The sequence below is a fragment of the Tyto alba genome, unplaced genomic scaffold (genome assembly GCF_018691265.1).
Source record: "Tyto alba isolate M040663 unplaced genomic scaffold, T.alba_DEE_v4.0 Super-Scaffold_40, whole genome shotgun sequence".
NCBI lineage: Eukaryota > Metazoa > Chordata > Aves > Strigiformes > Tytonidae > Tyto > Tyto alba.
This window is the reverse complement of record NW_024881316.1, coordinates 12,932,734-12,957,072: the sequence shown is the minus strand read 5'-3', so window position 1 is coordinate 12,957,072 and position 24,339 is coordinate 12,932,734. Positions and strand designations below refer to the sequence as shown.

Genomic DNA, 24,339 nt, shown 5'->3' with positions numbered 1-24,339 from the left:
TTATTCAGCAGTTTGCAAGTATCCGGTATAGTAAATGGTGAGCCATCAAGGGTAAGGTAACAAATGCATCTTACTTAGGCTGAAATAAGTATTTGACATAAGCATATAGGATATGTAATCAGAGACCAGTGATACACAAACACCACAGTAGCATCCGAAATCTAAAAGCATACCATATGAAAAACACAAGATGTTGATACTATCGTCTGTCTTCATGAGCCTCAGGGCAGAAACAGGTGAAGGAAAGGCCTGTGCTGAGTTGGGGCTGCCCATGTCATGGGGACAGAGTAAGTTAGGGGAACAGTGTCACCTATGATGCAGACACTACCATGGGATGAAGTTCCTCCGGAATACCTTCTTGATGCTTAAGGACATCGTCCCCTGCCCCAGCTCCGTATAGCTGGGATGCAAGATGTTACTAAAAAAGGTCCTTGTCTCCAGTTACAGCTTCCTAACCAATGTAAAAAGGTTTAAAAAATAGTAACATATTGATATCAAAACATTTACTGTATTACAATAATTTCCCCCCTCCACTTTTGTATCATCTGAATCTTTCATGGTCACTCACTGATGTTGTCCACCATTAATGTCAACAGCAGGTCATGATTATATTTATTTATCAGCACAGGTTTACTCAGTAAATCAGCAAAGTTAACTGAGAAGTTATCATGGAATCTCTATTAGGAACAAACGAAGTGAGAGTCTTTTTGGTGGAGCCCGTGTTGGCCTGTTACTTCGCCAGGTGCAAGTGATAAGGGATTATTTTAAAATAACTAAGAAAAAAATGTATTTATATTCTCTCTGTAAGTTCTAAACAAAAAAAAAAAATTGAAAGTAGGTAATAGCTCAGAATATATAAAAATTGTGTTTTCAAAATTATGCCTGCTGATTTACAGTTTTCCAGCATTTATGTAAAGAATTAGGGCCAAATGAACAGATTCTGAAGATGCAATTCCCTAAAGCATTTAATCTGCCAGTCACCTCCAATAACTTCCCTCTACTGCACTTACACACTTGGTCCAAACTCTCTGTCAGGTGTATGAATTATTACATTTTTAGCTTAGTCCTGTAAAATAATTTAACAAAGTGATGTGTTAATAAATGTGAAAATAAAAATTGTTTTATCCCCAAATCAGTCAGTGGGAAAACAAATTAGTAACATCCAAAAGATGAATAGGTTATGTCAGATATATTTACTAATGGCTTATTATCTGTAGGCAACTGAGCACCAACAATGTTTATAATCCGCAGCAGACATAAAACAAGGGAATTACTCTTATGCTACACTACACAATTGCATTGCTCCAGACAAGAACTGACACTTGGATGGTGGTGTTTTTTAGGTCCCATTAAACTCACGAAGAAGCTCTTAGATGTCCTGGACCTGGTCAAGTCATGTGCCCTTCCTGAGCAGTGGATTAGTTGTGCTTAACTAAAACACAGTGACCCCACCAGTCCCTGGGTCTGCAGCAACAACTCCACTATATCCCGTATATCCTCTTAAATATTTTGTGTTCTATAGTTTACAATTTATCTGATAAACGTTGTTTCCTTTACAAGGAGAACTGAGCTAGACCCTGAAATCAGCGTTTCACATTACAGAAACTGCGCTGCCTGAAACCTTTTTCTGTCATGAAGCACAATGGAGAACAATATCTGCAGTCTTAGGAGTCTGGGCAGGATTGCAATATTCAAGTTTCTTTCTTACCCCTGTGATACTTATTCTGTGACAGTAACAAGCAGATTTAACTTTAAAAGTTATACTCAAGCAAGAAATCAGGAAAACTACCAACTGTTTGATCTATGTCATCTACCCAGGGTGGTCAATGAGCCATATGTTAAAAACTTCTCGTAACAGGCACATATGCCTCAGAGGGTGCAGGGAATGTAGAGACCTAAGTCTTTCCTAGGTGGATGACCATGGCCCACAGTTGGTTCAAGCCCTCTCATGCAGGGCAGGATTGGTTTGGGCAGTCCAGGAGGATACCATTGACTCTGGCCTCAGCAGTGTCTGCTGCCTTACACCCCTCCGCAGCAGGGCTTTATTCCACAGCAGGGCTTTATTCCACAGCAGGGCTTTATTCCACAGCAGGGCTTTATTCCCTGCTGTGGAATCTCAGGCTCCCAACAGCCCTCTGCTGTTGGTGTCCTGCAGCCCCAGCCTGCGAGGTGCAGCAGAGGCAGCCACGGGCATGGACCAGGAATCTCCGGAGGGAGTAGATGGAGTTTGGGTGGGATATTCGGCGTAAAGCACAACAGCGTCACTGTCTTGTAGGGACGAAGGACCAGGGAGGAGTGAAGCACTGAGGTACCCAATCCCATTAGCCAGACTGGCAGTGAATGAAAGTTTTCCTGAGTTGGAATCTAGGTAGAAATAATTCTTGACTTGTAATGGGAGAGAGACAGAGCTGGGATAAGAGGGACAGGTATCTTATTACATTCTGATGTGAACTGCAGCCAAAAATTTGATATTTTACTTTACTAGAGTTTCCAAAGGAAAAAAAAAAAATTAAGAAACTGCTGCTTCTGACAGCCTGGAAAACTACTATACTTCTGTAACAACAATATAAACCTTGTTAAAATATTACACTCACACAAATTATCCAAATAAATCAGCATTCACTCCATTTACAATACAGTTGCACCAGTTAACTTCTGTTGAGAATCCTGCCCACCATTTGCTGGAGCTATAAAAGAGGAAGGAAAGTAACTGAGATTACCCAGGCCTTTTCCATTTCAAAAATCCCTTCTTAAAATAGTTTTAAGAAAAGCCTGAGAACAGCATGTTCTTCACTTGTTGGGTTTTGAATGACTGCAGCAAGTCTGGGACATAGCTGAGCATTATTAGAACATGGATACATCCAATTCTGAGCTCTAAGTTTTGGTACAAAAAGCATATTAAAAATACTAAAAATATTCCCCTGCTCTATCTTGTTTCACAAAAACAAAACAATAGTCTTCCCCCTCAGTTCTGTGCTTGAGGATTTAATTACTTTCTGTTTTCTTTAAATGATGAATGAGGTTTTATTTCTTCGAGGCTTCTCTGCTGATCTTTGCTAAGAATTTCTCTAAGGTCTCGCATTACAAATAATAATAGGACTCTTTTTACAAATAAACTTGATGTGATTAGGGTCTGTCTATCCCACTATGATTTTGCTTCACTAACAGATTCACTTTTCCTTATGCCACTTATTGTGTCTGAAAAGTTTGTAAAGCATGTATTCTAAAACATATTCAGCAATCAGATATAATTTAACCACCAAATGAAGCAGCAAGAAAGGGAAAAGGAGGGATACAAGGCACCAAATAACAAAGATTGCTTGCCTACATTCTTCTTTCTGTGATGTGTTGTTTATAATGATATTAATACTGGGGGTGAATTAATTAACCTGCTCCCCCTTACCTAACGGAATATACAGAAATAGAGGCCTTCTACCCAGCCTTCTTTCCCCCATCTTAAAGTCCCCTGGGTTTGGCAAATGAAGGAGCAGCAAATGTGCACACAAGCATCCCATCTCAAAAAACATACTACAGCTAAGGTACTTCTCTACATAGGCAGACAAGGACAATTCCAACCAGGGCACCCCACTAAGCACCACATCTTGGGGAAGAGTTCGGGATTTCTTAACAAACTTCCTAGAGGTTGCATCACCTGCTGAGAATTTAAACATTGCAATGGATAATAGTTATAACTCATCATGGTTAATCACAAAATTTGAAGATTTTCCTCAGGCAAGCCATCACAGCTGCTTGAACTAGGATAAAAAATAAACCCTGCTTATCAAACTGTTGATACTTCTACAACACTCTTCTCTATCCAAAGTAATACCTTCTGGTTTAAAACCATAATGATTTTGAGTTTGAGGGCTTTTTAATAGTCAAACAACCTGAGGATCCTCCTGAATGGTTTTACCCTGTCAGTATAAAAGCAAAGATCACCTAGGAATCTAGGTGAGCAAAGAAGCTTGAGGCCTAAAACCAAGCAGTTCCAGGAAGAACACAAACTCATCAGTGACTGAAAATGAACCTCAGATGTAACCAGAGGAAGGAACTGAGGGTAGGTTCAAAGAGCAATTGTAACTAGTCAAGGTAGTGTATGGGCTTCTGCCTGAGGACCCACTTTTCTCCTATCCTGGTCCACAGGGATCGTCACTAGGAAGGTAATATTCACTGAACAGCAGAAGGAGCAGGTAGTCGTAGACTTGAAAAATTGCATCAAAGGGCCTAGGTCCTACCGAGGGACAAAATCTCTAAACAGAATCATCTGCACCAAGTCTGCCATAGGAAGGAGTTGTTGCAGCAGTATTTCTATCTGCACACTTCCTGACAGGCACTTTAGCTTGAACAATATGGAAACATATAGGCATGATAAAAGTCTTGGTCTTGTACCACCACAGTGAAAAGGAACACAGAGGCACCAATGTTCTTGTACTGTCTGTGCTTGAACGTACTGTCAGAACCATTGTGTGGTCCAACCGCTTCCTTAATGATGCACAACTATAAGAACCTTTTATGTTGATTTCTTGCCAGTATATTCTCTTGCCAAAAGTAAGGGCTGTTTGAATTAATTAAGTTATTCACAAATTATATTTTAATGTAATCTACTAAATTAAAACATCTCTTATTTGTGTATTTTTACTTTGTGGATATATTAATTTTACAGTTGTTCTCAAAGATAGATAAACCATACTTTCCATAAAACACTGTTTTAAAGTAACACATGATGTGAAATGAAACCCTGCTACCATCTGTGAATAATGTAATCAGGCAAATGAGGAATAATGACTACATCATAGTAATTTAGGACAGAACATACTGAATTACAATTGTCAGCAGCTTGGTTTATAGCTCACAAGCTTGAGAAAAGCACATCATATAAAAAAGAGTGGGGATGGATTTAATTAAAATATGATTACAGAAGAGAACATAAATGACACATGATATTACTTTTCAAGGCTCCACCACTATTATTTGCATCTTGAAGTGAAACTGAAAACTCATCATCACACACAAAGATAATTTCAGTGATATAGTCTTGCTTTTACGCATCACAAATCCATGGGGTCTAGCTTATAACAGAATAATAATTCTACCCAACTATTTGAGGTTGCAGTAGATGGGCAAGGAAATAACCTACGGGAATTACACCATATTCTTTCCATTTCTACAAGTTTCCTATCTGTTCACAGACCAGAGGTGCAAGTCAGTATTGTCCCTCCTCTGTACAATGCCTCTCATTGGGGATGATCTGCAGCAGAAAGTAAGCTTGTAGGATGCTGCTCTTCCCTACTCTGGCATTTTTTGGAGAGGTTCAAAGTGGAGTTATCTTTACCAGATTTGTGAAAATGAAGTGTCCTTCAAAATAAGGAAAAAATTTCCAGACCCTTTAAATCCACTTTTTGCATCAGACAAGTAAATTCAAGTCCTATTAAAAAGGTGCTTTCTTCATCTACTTTCATTTCTTGTTCCATCTCCGTGCTAAATATTTTTCCCTAAAGCAGTTCCATGATCCCTTCACTGTTGTACATGAATACCTCTTGGCCACTGATACATTTCTCTTTGCATTACCACAGGCAAGTAGGAAAGAAATAGGAACTGGAATAAAAAGATAGAGTTACTTCCTCTGGTTACACAGGAAGCCTTGGTGAATCGATCCCAGCTACCAAAGTCTTGTTTAGCAATCCCTGCTCTCAGAGTTTCCTCTGTAAACATATATATTTAAGAAAAACTTGTCATTTGGAAAAATTTACTTTGCATAAAATGTTTTATGAGCCATTTCTCCATAGGGCACAAACTTAAACGTTTTGGAATTCCAGTTTGATTTCTTCAGTGATGAAGATAACTGTCCATTTTTTCTCATGTTATAAAACATTCCTTCCATTTAGAATATTCCTGTTCCCTTAAATTACTGCACCAACACAAAAGCAAGAAACAGCTGGTAATGTCCAGAGAAATTGTAGCACCTGCCCTCAGAGAGGGCAGCTGCTGGCACTGGTAATAAATAAACAAACAGATAAATGTATACATATGTAAGTAAATAAAAGCTGTTCACTGCATTTATGTCAACAGAATTCCAGATACTTTCCATATGCTTCTGTCTTCCCACATCTGGGAAAAATCATATTGCACTAGTTCCATACTGCCATGGTAGTACACTGGATACTGTACCAAAATCTTTTAGTAATGGATGGTTTAAGTTGTGGGGCTTTTTTAAAATCCTGACTCTTTCATAATTTCATTTCCTAAGAAGAACTTTTGGGGGATGAATAGCAGTGGAGGCTGAGAAGATGGAAGTATTGTAGTTGATGAAACTATACCTTCTTATGACATGCTTTTTTATAAAGCATTTTCTTTATTACACATCACAACTTTTACTGTATAAAGGTGACATTTCAAGATGAAACACTATAAATTATGCAGCATCAGCTTATAAAAATCTAGATTTTCAAAATGTAATAATGAAACAAGATGATGTGCATGTCTAGGAAGATTCCCTGGAAGCCAATGAGAAGCCTGTACAAATTGCACTGCCCTGTACAGCTGCCTACTCCTTCTTGTTCCCAGGCAGTGCTGCTAAAACATGGCTCTCACTTCTATTAGCATTTGGCTTCTATGGAGAATTATGAGGGTGAAAAAGATCTAAAATAGGTATTTAGCATAGTTTTCCAACTTGATCTGTCATCACCTTAAAAGACTGTCTTTATATTTGGCTTATTAAAAATACATGACAGCCTTGTGCTTTATGATGTTCATGGTTATGTATGTCTTGGAGATGAATGCTCCATGGTACTGAAAACACAACGAGAGATTTCCCCAGACCTTCTCCTATTCTCAGAATTGATTAGGCAATGCTAAATAAGAAAGCCTCCTCTGGAGTACCATGGCAATAACTAACAATAAATATGACAAACCTAAAATGTAACACACCAAACACGCATCTAAGATTAGCAAAGCAAATACTCCCTATGTGAAGCAGCCAGCAGAAGGCTAAGAAAAGTGAAAAGAGAAAAAACATAAGAGAAACTTTCACAAGGAAAAGATAACTAGCATTTAACCAAAGTATACAATTACCTAGATCACCACAATGGCTGGCAAGGGAAAATAACACACAATAAAGCAAATCATAACCTGCATCTTTAACATTCAGACCCACTACACCAGAATCAGCTGCAAGAGCATAGTCTGCCAGCGGCATGCTAAACACAAATTTGAATTTAGGAACGTATGAAATTATAGAGCAAATGGACTTGATTTTGATTTCACTGTATCACTTTCCCCTTCACCTTAGCGAATGGGTATTGTAATCAATATAGATGTCACACTACAGCCAAAACGATTCACAAATAAACCACACAAAGTCTGAATCATAATTTGTAAGTGCTCCTCTTTAAGTGTGAAATAAATGACACCATTGTGGACCATGACAGACTTAGCTGAGAACAAAGTGATCTTTCAGAAGGTCAAGCAAACACAAATTGCTCAAAATTGCCCAAAATTACAGTTTTAAAGATGTTTAAGTAAAAAGAGCATGTCAACCAGACCTTCAAACATTACTGAGATAATCTTCTGCTTGACCCTGATGTTTTCCTTCAGTATGAAGAACTATGGTTCTTTTTAAAGAAAGGGTGAGTTAGGGAATGTATTAAGTTAGAGATTCTCAAAACATGGTCCACAGAGCAATGTCTAATGCTCTGAACCTTCTATTAGGAAGGTGAAAATGCATCAATTTTATCTGAAAGGGAATACTCAGAAGAGAAGCAAACACATTATAGGGTAGAGCCAAACCAGCAACTTCCATAGCAAGATTATGAACAAGGGAGCATCAGCCAGCTGGGGATGGGGATGATGGGATGATGGGGAAAAGCATAGTAATAATGAAGGAATATGTGCTTCAGGCATGGAAATTAATACTACCTTCTTGCCCAAGTTTCTTTTGCACAGGAACCAGGAAGAACAGATGTTGTGCTCATCCAGGTAAAGGTCCCAACATGGAGTCAAAACACAGATGGGGCCCAAGTCAAGATTGAGGAGCTGGAAAGTATTTCCAGGTCCCACAGCCCAGCCCCCACTTTGGGATGCAGATGGAGAAAACACATTCTGCTAACGATCCTTGCACTTGCGCTATTTTAGGTATACACACTGAATGCAGGGCTAGAACTTGAAATATTTTAACAAACAAGGAAACATGAGAAGTGTTATTTGACATGTGAGGAGAACTATTTTATGCATCATGTTCTAATAATAAATTTAAGTATTTTTTGTACAGGAAAAAAAAGAAGCAAGAGAAAGAGCCAACTTGGTATAGGTCCATACCACGACGTTTAAAACCAAAACATTGAAAGCTTAGTCCTGTCACAGTTTTGGTGGGTGCAGAGGCAGGGGTTGACAATCATGATAGCTTCTTTCAGGCTTCTGACATCTCACACGTGAAATCACAGAGACAGAAAAAAATCACACAGGCACAGCACTAGGCATAGAAGATTATTAGGCAAATACTTAACAGTACAAATCTCAAAAAAAAAAAAAAAGTTCAAAAATCTAGTTCACTCATCTCAGGATGAATTTTACCACTCATGCAGTGTATTCCTAAAACTGCAATATTAAAGGCAAGTAGTTCAAGTAGTTATAAACTTATACAATATTATGCTCAAAATAAAAATGATCAGGAACCTAACAACTCTGTCTTCCTCTCATAAGTTACTGACCTTTATTTCTCCCAAGATGAAGTTCACAGTGAAATTCAGCAATGAATAGCACAGATATATCACATACCTTGAAGTCACAGCTTCCATAAATTCATCAAGAAGATCATCATAGGCTTGACCTCTGATTCTCTTGTGTCTCAGCCCAATATACAAAGGATCTTTCAGCAGTGCCTGTTAACAAAAAAATGTTTGAACTATTACATGAGCAAGTTACACTAGTACACTCTAAGTTAATAAAAAGGGGACAACAATACAGTGTTTGAGGATTAACCCAAGCATATGAAGTACATATCCATTTATCCACCTCTATATAAAGACTGAAGAAACGCAACAAAGAGATTAAAGAAACACCCTTTTGTATCAAGGAAAAGGGACACCGTCGTCTCAAAGGAAGTGTATTGTTTCCAAGTGAAAAAGTACAAGTTTATTCTGGGAAGTCAGGTTTCAAAAGTATCTTTTAAAGCTTCAGTCAGTACTTCTTCGCTTTTTCCTTTACATCCTGACAGTGCTCTGACATTTAAAAAAAGCCATTTTCTTTACGTTTTTCATCATGTTTCACAAATCTCTCCCAGAGTCCCTCATTTCAACTGTGTCAATGAGCTGATATTCAGAAAATGTGCTGCTTTCTAAAATTCAGTATGCCAAAACATAACCAAGCCTTTGACCTTTTCCTTCCAAGCTACTAGAAGGTCTTGTTTTGGTCTGATATATTTCCGAATTATAACTAACAAATTACCAAATGTGTTCAAAGTGTTTTGCAACCTCTTTTGACAATTCACTCCAGCTACAGAAGTTCCCCAGTATCAACACTTTCACTGGTTCTTCCAGGAACATTCATATAAAGACACTCTTTGCTATTATTTTTCACAGGCCTCTGAAAATGAATAAGCTTATTTCTCCATTGTATCCACTGTTCAGTCCTCCCACACATGCCCAAACAGCTTGCAGAATAGATCAGGAGCTTGACTAAACATTTTTCATCCAAAACCAATTTGCAAAACCAACACAGCTGCAGAAACCTGTACACCAGCTTCAATTAAGAAAGCATCATAAAGAAAAATGCAGACCACCTCTCCTTCCAGGAGAGAACCTCCAATGTACAACATGAAGTAACAAGGCTGGAAAGCTTGCTCAACCTGCTTCAGGCTGGGAATCAGAAATCTGATTTCTGTATTTTAGAAAAGTGCCTGAATTCCCTTCACAGCTTTTCTATGTTGCAGAACTGAAAAAACCTTTAGGTCACAAGTCCCGGTTGGAGACTGATTTGAATCAGTAGGAAACTTAAAACCTTTGGTGGTAGTCTGTCTCCCCTGGAGTATCCTGATGCAGAACTACTGATAGAGGTGCTTCTCTCTCCCTCATTTTCTCTCCACATCTATAAAAAATTAAAGATATCAGCTGAGAATGTTTAAAAAATCAGTACAAAAATTCAGCTGATTTTTCTAAAATTGTTGCTAAGTTCATCACCATTTCACAATAAACTATTTCAAATACATAACTTACAGACTGTCAACTGCTTGAATTAGAGAAAAAATAAAGCTCAAAATTAAAATTATTTTGTAAATTAAAGAGAAGTTATTGTATTGTAAGCATTTTATTTGTTCCCTTACACAATTCTATGTAGTGTTCATGTTTAAGTAGCATATTCTTTGGCTGAAATAATTTTACCTGTGTATTTACATTATTCTAGGTATTTTAGCAGCAAAATCAAAATCATACTTATGTACCTATTCCAGATACTGCAGGAAAAACTGGCATGAGCTTGTTGTCAGGTATCTTACAAGTTAATTTTTAACCTTTGTATGCTCTTCTTTTTTTTATGTAATAATTTCCAATTTTGTAGTCAAGAACTATTTCTGGAATTATTTTTTCATTTCCATTTTGAGTTTGACTAGTTTTTTAAAATTACTTCAGGAAAATCTGACAAATCAAGCATAATTTTATTTCTCTGGGAGAAAAATTCACAGGAATGGCAAAAGAACTGCTTAGCAATGTGAAATCTTAAGAAAAGTCTGGAAACACCTTGGGAGTTTCCTTGAGCTTCCCACCGGACTGAGCATGCAAGGCTGGAAAGCAGAACTGCCAAGCAGCAGGACCCTCTGTCAGGAGCATCGCGTTAGGATTCAGAAACTGTGATCCCATTTCTAAAATGCCATTGCCTCAGCTTTCCGTGCCAGTAGGCTTTGGCTGCTTTGTGTCCTGCGCAGGCATACCACAATGCTCCACCATCCAGTTCAGACTAAGCAATTTATCTCCTTTCTAGCTCCCGTAACTCTTCTTCCATCGATTTGCTCTTTTAACATACTTCCTCGAGCTTTTTATTAAACATTTTCTGTTTTCTCATTTCGTAAAACAATGCTGAAAATAGAAAAAAAAAAAATCTTTTGTCCGTTCATTTTTTAAATTCTGAAGACTTATTTCCAAAACACTTTGTGACCAGACTGGTCAGGAAGGAATCATGCTGATCCCTTCAAGAAGTCAGTTTAAGCTGGGTGGTGATTCTGTGAAAGTTCAAGAGAAATAGGTGTTCACAGTTATGCTGTTTAAAAAGTGCTAAACAAGACACAGGTCTGCCTTGAAACACAGTCTCTTATAATCTTTTTGCCAGTTTTGCATCTTTCATGTCTGTCAGCATTTAAATCTATAGCCAATGCTAAAACTCAGAACTCTGAATCAGCTGCATTTATAAGAGCACTACACAAATTTATTCACATATCTTTGATGCTGACATTTATTCTGTAATGTTTAAAACAATGAATGCAATGTTTCTGGGGTATGTTTAAACTTCCAGGCTGGGAAGTCTTGCAAGCAGAGACAATTAATTCAGCAACACATCTCTGATGAAAAGCTTGGCCAGCTATATACCCAGAGTTCAAAATTCCTTTACAGCTCACTGCATTCTGCTTCACAAACGTTACAGTTAGACAAGAAATAGCCCCCAAAAGTTCCTTTATAGTCCTGTTTGGAACAACGTATGAAGAAACCCAGGGCGGAGACAAAAGAATGAAACATTCAGCAAGTGAAAAGAACAGTGGTCACGTCTGAGCCCCGAGTGGCAAACCATTGTGGAGCCGCTCCCTTTCCAAAGGGCAATGAAGAATGAATAAGCTGCTTAAGCACATTATCCCCTTATTCAGGTCAACACCATGAAAACCGGGTCCACGGTGGTTGATTTTTTAGAGGGTTCACACATCTTGAGAGATTAACATTTGCTATCGACTATTTCATGGCTTTCAAAACAGATTACCAAAAAGAAAGTTCCATCCTACAATTGAGTATGTCAAGCTGACATGATGATTAGGTACTTTTTCCTCAATGACTTCAGTTTCTTTTGTTCCCCAGCTTGTTGTCAAAGCTTAAACTTCGTTTTGTTCTTTTGGAAATTTAATCTCCTTCAAAACATAACTCTGCTTTTTTCAGGTTAGTGGGTTTGTTATGCATATTAAATGATACTGAAAAAGTTGATGCCAGTTTATTTTTAGACACATTTACTCTAAGGCTAAAAAAGAAAAAAAAAAAGTTAGTTCTAAAACATTCAGGTTTAGCAATGTGGTACATTCAAGCTTTAACAGAAATAAGGTTTTACAAGAATAAAGGGCTTAATTGAGGTTCTGGTACTGGAAATATCATGTATATCTACTTAGAATTAGCTGTGTAAAATAACAAAGAGTTCTTTGAAGCACCACCTGAGCATATTAAAACTGTAAAGACCTTTGGGGTTTTAAGAAAAAGGCAAGCCGTTTATACCATCTTACTTATGTGCACTTATAGTAAAGAGATCAGCAAACCATCAAAGTTCAAGCGAGGCTTGAGCTGTGCACCTGGCTCTAATTTAGCTACAAAAGCGAAACCAGCAAGAAACAGAAAATTGCACACTTATATATTTCATCAGTTGAGAACAAACATGCTGAAATGTCATCTATTCTCAAACTTGGCACTAAGACATTTCTTTGGAACAGATATATATTTTAGTTAACAGCTTCATGGAAAATTGGAGGTGAAGAACTGCAAGACACTGAACCTTTCCACTCACAAAGATGGCAGCAGAGTGTTCAGAACCTCACAGTGCCACCTAGAAAGTATTTGGTGTGCAGTATTGCTGCGGAGCAGCAACTCGCCCCATGCCATTAAAATGTTAAAACCCTCCAGCAGTTATACAATAGGAAACAATTTACATTAGAGCCACAGTTATAAAATTAAAGGAGAACTACATTTGTATGAGACATCAGAAGCTTTAAGACAAAGACATGCTACATGCCAGAAATTAAACACATTTCAGAGTATGATTGGTCTAACAGGGCACACAGCTACCAAGAAAACCGAGGGAATACTGCTGCTTTTTCAAGCGTTCATATTTTCTTATTTTCATACACTGTAAATTCTTTTTGTAAACAACTTCTTGTCTCACTTTTCACAGGTTGGAGAAGGGCTGGTGAACACAGGGGAATTTCTGTTCTCCGGGAAAGTCGGACATTTCAAACTTTTTTTTTTTGTTTTTGGTTCCACAGGATTGAAATTTCACTTGATGTGAAACTTGTTCCAATAAAAGAGTAAGCCAGTCAGAAAAAATGTCAACATTTTGGACTTAACTTCAGCTTCTATCAATACTAATCACCCAGTAATCAATCTGTGTTCATTTAAATTTTTGGTTTGCAAGCACTAACATGCTGAATCACAATTTGCTGTCCTGCAAGAACGGCTTACAGCTGCAAAGTGTTTTTTATGGCATTAGTAAGAATGTATAAGATTTCAATTTATATTAGACTAGGTAGCCTTTTTCTCTTTGAATAAGCTTATTTTGAAGTCTGGGATACAGGATGATGCCCTTAAAATGTGTAACAGATTCTGTGTTTCCAAGTGAATTTCAGATGTGCTGAATGCTGCAAGTAACACTGACGCTAATTGGGTTTGAGGGTGTAGAATACTTTGCAAAAAGAAGTTTCATAATCAGACAGCTAAAGATTTTTTTGTTAGTTTGTTTGTTTTTCTTTGAACTACACTGGCCCCATGACATACTTACTGAGAAGAGCTCATGCCCTTCCTACCTAAAGACTAGACCTTCGTCAACATATTTGCAAACTGCAGTGGGCCTCTTACAAGAAAAAAAAGGGGCCTTATCCTCTGTTTCTCCCCAAAGAAGGAGACCTCATCTTTGAGAGTCTCAGATAACACTTTATCTGGACATCCCCAACAGACAGGTACTGGCATACTGGCATCACTACTCTTTGCACCTTAGTTTCCTCCATAGGACAGGACGTCACAAAAGATCCAAAAATAGGAGGCCAAAAAATGGGTATCACAGTGGGTCATTCTAGGTATAAATAAAGGAGGAAAAAGCCCACATATTGGACATGAGCTTAAAAAGTTGAGCCCAACTGTACTACATTTGCCAAACCCAAATGGCTGCCAGTACTTGAGAGACAAAGGTACAGTGTATGCAGACAACAGTTGCACTATAATTAACATTTTCCCATCTGTAACCCTAAAAACATTACTGAAAACTGTCCATTGTCTGTCCAGACAACATTCTAGACCTGCAACAGTCAAGAATTTAAAAGATAATACATTCATAATGTTCCTTTGACATCAATCTTAAATACAGTGCTTGAAGGGAACAATTGCTGTGGAAAAAAATTAATAGGAAAGAATATTATGCACTTTTGAGACAGTTCAAAATGTAAGTATTTATTAATACTCTGGTAAAACAATATCCTAATATAACAGAAAAGAAGATACAGTATTTCAAATTCTGTTTAAAATAATTTAAGATTTTGCTAAAAAATACGGAGAATATGTTCTCTTCCACATGTGTAGTGATCCTATAGTTTTATACAGCTACGCCAGACGTTTTCAGTTATTCCTCCTTAAACACAGGCTTCACTTATCCAATCCAAGTTGTTCTTTCCTTTCATAGTCTATCTGTCAATCTGACCTTTACATCCTTTGTTTGCCACCTTCTCAGGAAGTTTACTCATTTCTTAATCTGAAGAGGAATTACGAGTTTTAGTTTTGACAGCACATCGAACCCCATTGCTTATACTCTAGATATTTCCCATTCATGCAGACAGCTTTACCCAGATGAAAAATTGTCAGCTCCAGCAAACTTCAATTTAACAACAAAATAATAATAAAAATACATTAACTCTAATGACTGGAAAGAATGCTTCATGAAGGAATCTTGTAACACGCCATGAAATTACCACAGCCTGTCCCCAAGCAAGAGGCTGCACAAAGCCAGGCTGTGCCAAGGACATTCTGTGGGCTGCTTCTGGCGCACGTATGTGGCACCGAATAAAGGCCCCAGCGTGCACGGGCTGCGGGCAGACGGCGGGCTGCGTGCCGGGCGGGCGCCAGCCCTCCAGCCCTCTTGCTCGGCATGCTCCGCCTGCATCCCTCCCTCTCTTGTCGTGGGTACCAGAAGGGCTCTCCTGGCAGTCAGACTCATTCCCTTGCACCAGCATGCAAAGCTAAAGACCATTCAGCCCCCTACGGGTAACATTTACAAACATACATAAAATACACAAAATAGCACAAGCTATGTGAGCCCTCCTTAGCGAGGGACCACCAGGTGCAAAATCCAAAGGGAAAAAGCTGCTGCAGCAAGAGGCAAAATGCACCTGATTTTTCAAGAGGCTGTTGTGCTGTCAGCTCTTTGAGTCGCACAGTGCGTTGGCGTTTGTGTGCACGAGTCCGTTTGTGGAATCAAGTGATGGATGAAAAGCTCAAGGGCTGTTGAGGGTGCAGGGGCAGGTAGCAGTGTTACCCACTGGTTTGAGACTGCTAGGTACATCTGAGTCACCCTCTTAGCTTACTTCCAAAATACTGGGAATTATAAAAAATTTCATAGAAATCAAGTTTATCTCAAGCGTTTTAGGTATAATTCAAGATTTCCAAGCACTTGAAACTCACAATACTGGTTACTGCCAGATGCCCATCAATGATGCATGAGCCTAAGGAAGTTCCTTTCTAGACTGATTTTTCCACTCCCAACAACCTGGAATTCACAGGGACACCTGAACTTCTCTTCTGGATTGGCTCCAAAAATTACAAGTAATACACAGTATAGCTGTGCTAACTGTATATTTTACCATATTTTATACTGAATACTAAAAATTATATTTTTTTAAAGGCAACAATACATTATACCTTTTTCAGAACAATTAGGCTTTTGTTCCACTGGCTTACCTTTTCGGTATACACAGTATAAGACATTCACACAATAATGATAAAGATTTTCCAGCAAGTTTCCACTGACATAAAAAAATCTCTTGCAGTAAAATTAATTGGAGAATCTAGCAAAAACTTTTCTGTTCATCTTGTCCTTTATGGCAGTTTCCAATTAGGAAAGACCTGGGAATACAGCTGAGCGGTGAAGCATACCCCACACTACATCTTTGCTAGACAACAGATAAAGCAAAAAAGTAACTTTCTTTCCCTGATATTTAAATGCCATTGGAACATTTTTCAGGTAAAACAACTTACATTATGCTTTTCAACCAGCTTAACTTCTAAAATCTATTAGAAGCAAATGTCATAGAACTGCCATCACTGAATCTACAGCACAAGCCATGTGCTGTTCATAAGGAGACAAGCAGGCATTTTACTCAGGACTGGATTAGATGCTATTTATGACAGTACTGTAACTGAAGAAAAAAAATGCTGCCTTCAAAGCTAGCAAGTTAGTTTGTCATTTTTTCATATTAGAAAATGAAAAACTAAAGAGTTTTTCAATTGTAAACATACAATTGTGCCAACATCTTCTGTCAGCTGAAACTTGGCTTCAAAACTAAAATCATGAAGTCCTTGTTAGGCTGATGTTTCTAGCCCTAGAGTCCTTTTCCTAGTGCCATGCTTGTGTACCACCACCATCACCTGAATGCATCAGGTCCTTCTTTTAAATCTACACTTAACTTCTACAAGTAGCAGCTGTGCCAAGCAGGTCATTATTAAGGCACTTGATTACCAGGAGGGAGGGGAAACAATTTCTAATCTTGGAATTTCCCTGATTTGTACCAAAGAAAAAGCATAGAAATATCAATTTTCTGTGTGATTTGTGCCAATCTGAAAATAATGGCATGCTTTGTACAAACAGGTCACTGTCACCATGGGTGGAACACAGAGGCAGCTGTATTATGAGAATGAGCACCAAGTGGAGACAGGCAATGTATCTACAATAACACACTTCAGTGGTCACTTCATTTGCTCTTTACTGTACAACTCTTAAAAATGCCGAATTTACATCTCCCAGAAGATGTGTGAAAGTTTTGTAGGGACAGCCAGAACAAAACCTCCATGAAATTTTTATTTCATCCTTGTTTATTGTTTGAAGGACCCTAGATAAATTTAAGTAAAGTTCACCAGAGGTTTTCTAACTCTTCTTCCTCATCATCTGGTTATAACCTGCTGCCTTCTCCCCAGACAAAAATATGTGATTGCATATAAATAGTTACAGGTATTATTTCAATGTGTATTTTCTGGTTGTGCAACTAAGCTAAAAAACTCTCCCAGTTCCTCAGCTTGACAATTATTTTTCAAAAGAGCTTTATAAATTAAATTACAGAAAAAAACCCTCATCTCTCATGTAACAGGATAAAGTTAAGAGTGGCTGAAAGATGTCCTGGGCTGAGGAAGCCCTTAGGAGGAGGAGTCACTAGTCCTAACCAGTCATGAGAAAACTCCATTCTGGGCAATTCTGGCAAGCCCTGAAAAGTGTAGTTTCCCACTAACAGAGATCAGACAACAGGCTGCTTCTCTCCCTACAAATTTTCATCTCTTCCTTAGACATAGTATATCAGTTCCACTGAATACTGCTTTCTGCCTCCTCCTCAGGAGGTTACAAATGATTTTCACAAAAAAAGAGCATCACCACAATGTCTAAGGTGGTACTGTTGCACTAATGCAGGCTAGCATGCATCACATGATCCGCTGCCAGAACCATGTCTAGCTGAATTAGTAAGATCAGAGAGACCTAATTAATTGTGTATTTTAAGAAAAATAAAATAAACAGCAAGGTAAATACCCTGTATTACGTTTAACGGTCTCAGAGAACTCTCCTTATGTAGACATTCGTTTGCAGGGATAGGGACAATGCCAATTCCACAAATGCCTGTAATTTGAGTTGGAACTTGGAAGATGCTCAGAAGCATGGGTTTGGAGCAACATTTAATCAGACACAATTTTAGAATGTATAGCTTTTATATAGTAAAACTGAAAACAAAGGGTTGTCTGCATGCCAGTGGCGTTTCTTGAAAAATGTAATCATTTGCCTATTGAAAAAACAATAGTCCTGAAGAATCTGACATCATTTAGGACTTCAGCAGATTATGCTGCATACAATCATTAATATTTTAACACAGAAATGATAATTAGAAACCAAAGAAACCTGACAAGTCTTTTGTATTTTATTCTTATCATTTTCAGACCTTGTAACAAGAAATCTCCTGTGCTGAACCTGACACCTACTTTCTATAAAAGCTTTTAATGAATCCCAGAAAATGTTCAGACCAACCATTAAGCTCTCTACACAACTGACCTTCAACGGCCCCCATACAGTTAATGATTATCATTTCTTCTTCATGAACTCCAGCAACTAAATGGCTAAAATCTTAATCCACATGTCCCGCTTCACATCAAGGAACATTTAACAATACCTTCCATATTCCATATTATATTTTGAAATACAGCTGATGGATAACAGGAACTGGAAGAAGAAATAGACTACCACAACCAAGCATCCAAAGCTTATTGCTTCCAAAAACATGAGGGAAGACGCAGATGTCTGCCCCAAAAAGCTGAAAGAATGTACCTACTTGAGGGTCCAGCTGTAAGTGCTTATAATATGTCACAGAAGGTAGCCAAACAATAATGCTTAAGAAGGGCCAAAATAGTACCCACAGGAGCTTACGTAGTACCTAAAACCAAGTTTAGTCTCAATGAAACTTTTTATAGAAGCTATTTTTACTTTATTTTCTTTCTGCAAAGTTACCAGGGGTGTAGCTATCTTAATAAATTACCTTCCTCAGCTGAATCAGGAGAGTATGAGAAGATATAACTGCTTGAGGTGGTTCAAACACTTTGAATAAATCAAACTTTCCTACACCATTTCTGCAAAGCAACTAAGACGCATCTCTCCCTTTATTTTCATTCACTGATATTTCCAAATTTTGTTTAGGACAGGCAGCTGAAATGCCTGAATACAAGGAGCGGTCCAGCTTTCAAAACCAGACAAAAAAAATAAAAAAATCAAATTAAAAAATCAGACAACAAACCACCACCACCAAAGTGAATCAAAGAAGAGCAAAAACTACTCTTTTAGAGGGGACATCAGTAAAGTTTTGCTATTAAGTAATAATATTCAGAAGAATGCCATCTTACTGATTTTACTTCATCTGGTAAAAGACAATGATAACATAAACTTAAAAAAAAAAAAGTTTTGATCTCATTTTCATTCATCTTTTATATTCTAATAATAAAAATAATTTTGCTAATATTGTATCAGCTCACACGTTTTGACAGCATACAGTGTATGTCTTGAATCCATCACATAGTTAATTGAACAGAATTTTAACATATCAGCAGATACACCATCTATAAAACTGAAAATCTTGGTTTATATTATCAGCACATGTCAGTTCTATATCAACGGTTCTGATATTTTGATTTTTCTTCATTCACATCTAACTATAAATCTCCATCACTTGTAGCAGCCTCTTCTCAGTTTTATTAAGCATGTCTATTTATTTCATTTACCTCTATAAACTACTCCCACATGGTCCTTCATCAAGTCATCTTTGACCCTGACATCCCTGTCTTCTGTGCCAACACTCAGCCAAACGGGTTGGGCCTCTTCCAGCATAAACAAGTCACATAAACAATGTCCCTTTGACTTAGTAGCAATTATTAAACAAGTCTGGTGATATTATTTCAGCTCTGGCATCTCAGCTGTTGACTAAATGTCTGTCCTAGCACCAGAGGGAAAAGTGGAAAAGTAGTTCTGTGCACAAGTAGACCTGCTAGTTCAAGGCCAACATTTGTAAGAGCACCTTTACAGTCAACAGGCAACACATATTGTCCCAGTCACAGACTTCTTTGGAGGCACAAATGATGCATCTTATCCCGCCTTTTGTGATAATGGCTATATTTATGGCTCATTCCCTCTCTTGTCTTCTCCACTGCCTGTCAAATTGCTGAGGAGGCAGATAGCTAGTGGTTACTATTTCAGAAAGAATGGAAGCCAACCAAAACAAACACTATCTGTCACTGTCTTCTGAGTATGAAGAGTTGGAAATGTGTAACATATCTTGAAATTAAGTCTGCCATCAGTTTGGTCTATGGATATTCATGCATGCTATCCAAAATAAGCATTTCCAGATATTCATTTCTGTCTTCTTTTATAGAACCACTTGTGCTGAAAAGTGAAGTAAAAGAAATAAAATCTACTGACAGAATTGCCAGTAACTTTGGTATACAGCTCATTCTTTCTAATGTCAGCTGAAACCAAGACTTAAATCCCATGTCACCCTTTATGTTCTTTTTGCTAAAACCCTCCTCACTTCAACTTCTCAGGTCTTAAAAATCATTGTCGATATGCTGTTTGGTAAATGTGAAAATCTGAGGCACCGCCTGGCTTCATCACATTTTTCCATGCTCTAACAAAATAGAATATTTCACAAAAGAACTATTTATAAATAGCATATTTCATAACAATAAATGAACAGTCCCAGAAAAAGAATACCATATATACCTAGCCAAAATGGCAAAGCTTAAAGGATGACAATAGATCAAAAGTAACAGACGACTGCTGAGGTCTCCTCAAGCACTAAGCAGTAGAACGGCATTTCTCAAAGACACAAAGAGTTGGATTAATAAGAGGTTGACATAAGTTCAAAAACAAGTTTTAGCCTCTGTAGAAGCCTCCTGAGCCATACAGCAACAACATGTCAGAAACAGAGAGAGGTAAATGAAGTGCAAACAGAGTGTGAATTCATGTTATCTAATTTAAGAACCTATGCTGGATATTTCAATATCTAATCTAGTCTAAGATCTTTTTATAGTCAGCAGACAAAAAAAGGTAAGTTTTAAAATACAATTCATCTGATGCATTTGAGACAGCTACTCTACAAGAAGCAGCATCTGCTCCTCTTCATAAAATTAGCCAATGATGATTAGCTCAGGCTCAGATGACTCTCAAGCTCCACGTCTCTTTCTCAGTCACAGTGAACCTACCTAGTTTGGTGACAGCACCCCAGATTCTCAAGACTAATAATTCAAGCACAAGATTATAATTGTCCATTCCATTGAATCTTAAGTATAGGAAAGATAAAAAAGAACAAGCAAAAATATTGCTGCCTATGTGGGTATACTAGGAAAGTCTAGATTTGGGTTTAGTACACAGGCAACGTAGAAAGGCTGAATGGTTACAAGAAGATTACAAGCACCAATCTCTAGTATTTTATGAAAGTATAAGAGGACTTTAAACAGAGGTAATATAGGGTGATGGATGTAAATCTGGCACTGAAATATATAATAATATATTATTTTATACAACTTGTATATTAAAAAGATAATACGAACTTGAAAGTCTCTTTTAACTTAACTGTACTAGAACACTTGGATGAGTTTTAAAAATTGCAGTAATCTTTTTTTGTACAATGACAGCAGTAAGCCCCTGGTGAAAAAAAAAAAAAAAAGACTTCACTTAGTTGTTTTTTTAATTTATTTAAGAAGGACTGTAAGATTTTTCCTACTGAAAGGAAACGTTCATCAAGGTATTTTTTATCTGCATATTAGGGAAAAAGGAGATGAACATTATAATAGTAGGAAGGTAAACACAGAATATCTTTCTACTCTTAAAGATCAAAGCCCATTACAAGTGAATGCAGCATTAAACAAAATGCTGATAGCATACATATTATGAAACTGAGAAAAATACTTAAAGAGAATAAATGTTTAAAAGCCAAGCCCATTTATATTTGGGTTTTATTGGTAAAACTTCTGGTACTCATAGGTGCTGAGCTACGCCTAAGAAAATATGAGAAAAGCATCTAAATGAAAACCAGGGAGGTGATGTAATACATTCCCCTGGGAACACCATGTTAAAAAATAGCAAGTAATGTACATTTGCAAGTAAGTCAAAACAGTTAACAGCTCTAAATACAGTGGGAAACACTGTTCCCCTTTGTACACAATTATTTCATAAAGGGGTAGGCAATGTTTTGTATTTCAGCTCTCAATACACGATTGGTAGAATATATCCCTTAGGAAGCACAAGACATTTATACACAGTCTTCTACTGCAGGTTTAATATAACCAAGGAAATACATGTCAAGGCAGAAGACATAGAAGAAATAGTAATTAAAAAAAAAATAATTGCAGAAGACTATGAATGAAACAGAAGACCAACTCAAAGATTCTTCAAATGACAGTCTATAAAATACTGAAACAAACTGGAAACCTCAGTATCTTGGGTAAATTTAGACTCTCAAGATTCCCTCCCTGGAACCTCATCCCAACAACATGCTGCAGCCATTTTCAGACAAGGGTTTTAGGCCATAGAGGGTAAAAACCCTCCTGATCAAAGCGGGATGCAGTTTTGAGGATATATTTGAAAGTATAAATTAGGAAATTTATTGAGTATTCAGCAAAAAATGAATACTTGATTCTTAAATTTTTAATTGCAGAAGTGAAGTGAATTCTGAAATACAGCAACATCCACTCCTGAAACTAATTAAAATAGTTGTGTAAAACACAACATCATCAAATTACTTTCTGATTTCTTCCAAGAAAATCATGATGCAAGAAGTCTCTTTGAATGTTACTGGACTGTATCTTTAAGGCTACTTAACAGATAACGTTAACTGCTAACATCAGTTTCCTTGGAATTTGCTCAAAGCTGAGGTCCACCTCAGCAGGACTTTGAGCTTTTACTGACTCAAGGAGAAAAGCCAACAGAGAACAACGAGCCGTTTTCCTTTCCTAAGACTAAAGACAGCAACTGTTTGGCTAGGAAGCTTTTATGCCCTTTTCTTTTTTTAATTTCTTGCAGTTATCATCTGTTACTCTCCATAAGCACTACTTGATGCATCTTGTCAGTGAGCACGCCTGCACACATCACATTGGATATGTTTGGGGAAAAAAGAGTCTGTGAAAATTGATTATAGCTCTCAGAATAAATCTGGACAGAAGGTAAAGAAGCATATGGAGAAAAAAAAGCACAGACAGAAGTCAGATGCAAGCTACCATCCAGACTGACACATTTAACAAGATTAAAACAGGAAATGTGGTTTCCAAGTAAAACAACAGTATTCCAAAATATGGAATATTCTGTGCAATACAGGCCTCTCTATCCAGTTATGATTTACCATTTTGGTTGATGACAGGGCCCTGTGAAAATACAGAATTTTCTTACAGCCCAGCTATATTAACTCTGTGTATGATGTAACGGACATTTTGTGTGTACAAGCACGTCCACACAAATGACTACCAAGTCTGAATATGCACCTATGGTTAGATTGAGATGGGAATAACTAGCATTTACTATGAATATTGAAATAAAGATAAATAATCACAGAAGAATTCTATATTACTTCATTCCTCCTTTCATCATATATACTGTAGATTTACATTAGATATAAGGAGGAAATTCTTCCCTGTGAGGGTGGTGAGGCACTGGCACAGGTTGCTCAGAGCAGCTGTGGCTGCCCCCTCCCTGGAAGGGTTCAAGGCCAGGCTGGACAGGGCTTGGAACAACCTGAGCCAGTGGTAGGTGTCCCTGCCCATGGCAGGGGGGTTGGATCTAGGTGATCTTTAAGGTTCCTTCCAACCCAAACAATTCTATGATTACTCTAAGGCAAAAATAAAATACAGTTTATCATATCCTGAGAAATACTCGCCTTACGTCTACAATAAACAGAAAACTATTCAGGCTATGAAAATATTCATAAGACAAAAACAGCAGTAATAACATATGGCTTACAAAGACCAACATGAAATTTTAAATACACATGAAGAAAATATAAAAATTATTATATGTATAAAAGCCCAAAGAAGACCTGAGGGATGATAGCATTTGTCAATGATATGCTTCTAATGTGCACTGGATAAAGCACTAATGGCTAAAACTATTCTGTAATAATAAAAATAAAATAAAATCTCCTCTGTAATAATGCCACCCCATTTGAATATTTAAATCTAATACAGGTGTTTTCCTTCAATTTTTCATTAATTACCTTTCCAGTATGTATACTTCATAACTGCACGATTAACTATGTCCTCCATTGAATATGCCATCTAAAAACTATTATCCAGAATCTGGAGCATTTCTGGCAGCAATTGAACTTTTATATTAAAAAGTAGATGATTCATGATAAATAGTAAATATTTTTTGTCACCATGTTACAGTCATTTTAAAATAACTGTACATTGAATAGCATGTATAAAAACCTGTGCAAACTATCCTCTCAATCTGATAAAATTTAGCAATTTTGATCAATATTTCCTTCTAAGAGTAGACCAGACTTGACAGGCTATTGCTTTGGATATACAATACACCACGAGATCACATACACAAACCTTTACTTTTCAATTTATTTGACGTTTCCCTTGAAGCAAGCTTATTTAATATAATTTCTTGTCT

The 24,339-nt window shown here is 37.4% G+C and overlaps 1 protein-coding gene across 1 annotated transcript in view; it reads right to left on the bottom strand.

Moving 5' to 3' along the window:
* The window catches only part of ME1 (malic enzyme 1), a 182,782-nt gene that overhangs the window by 72,907 nt on the left and 85,536 nt on the right, over nucleotides 1-24,339 (bottom strand). Inside the window, exon 6 of the mRNA XM_042803644.1 lies at nucleotides 8,773-8,876. Within this exon, the coding sequence (XP_042659578.1) occupies nucleotides 8,773-8,876 (104 nt within the window). The remainder of the gene's footprint in view (nucleotides 1-8,772; nucleotides 8,877-24,339) is intronic.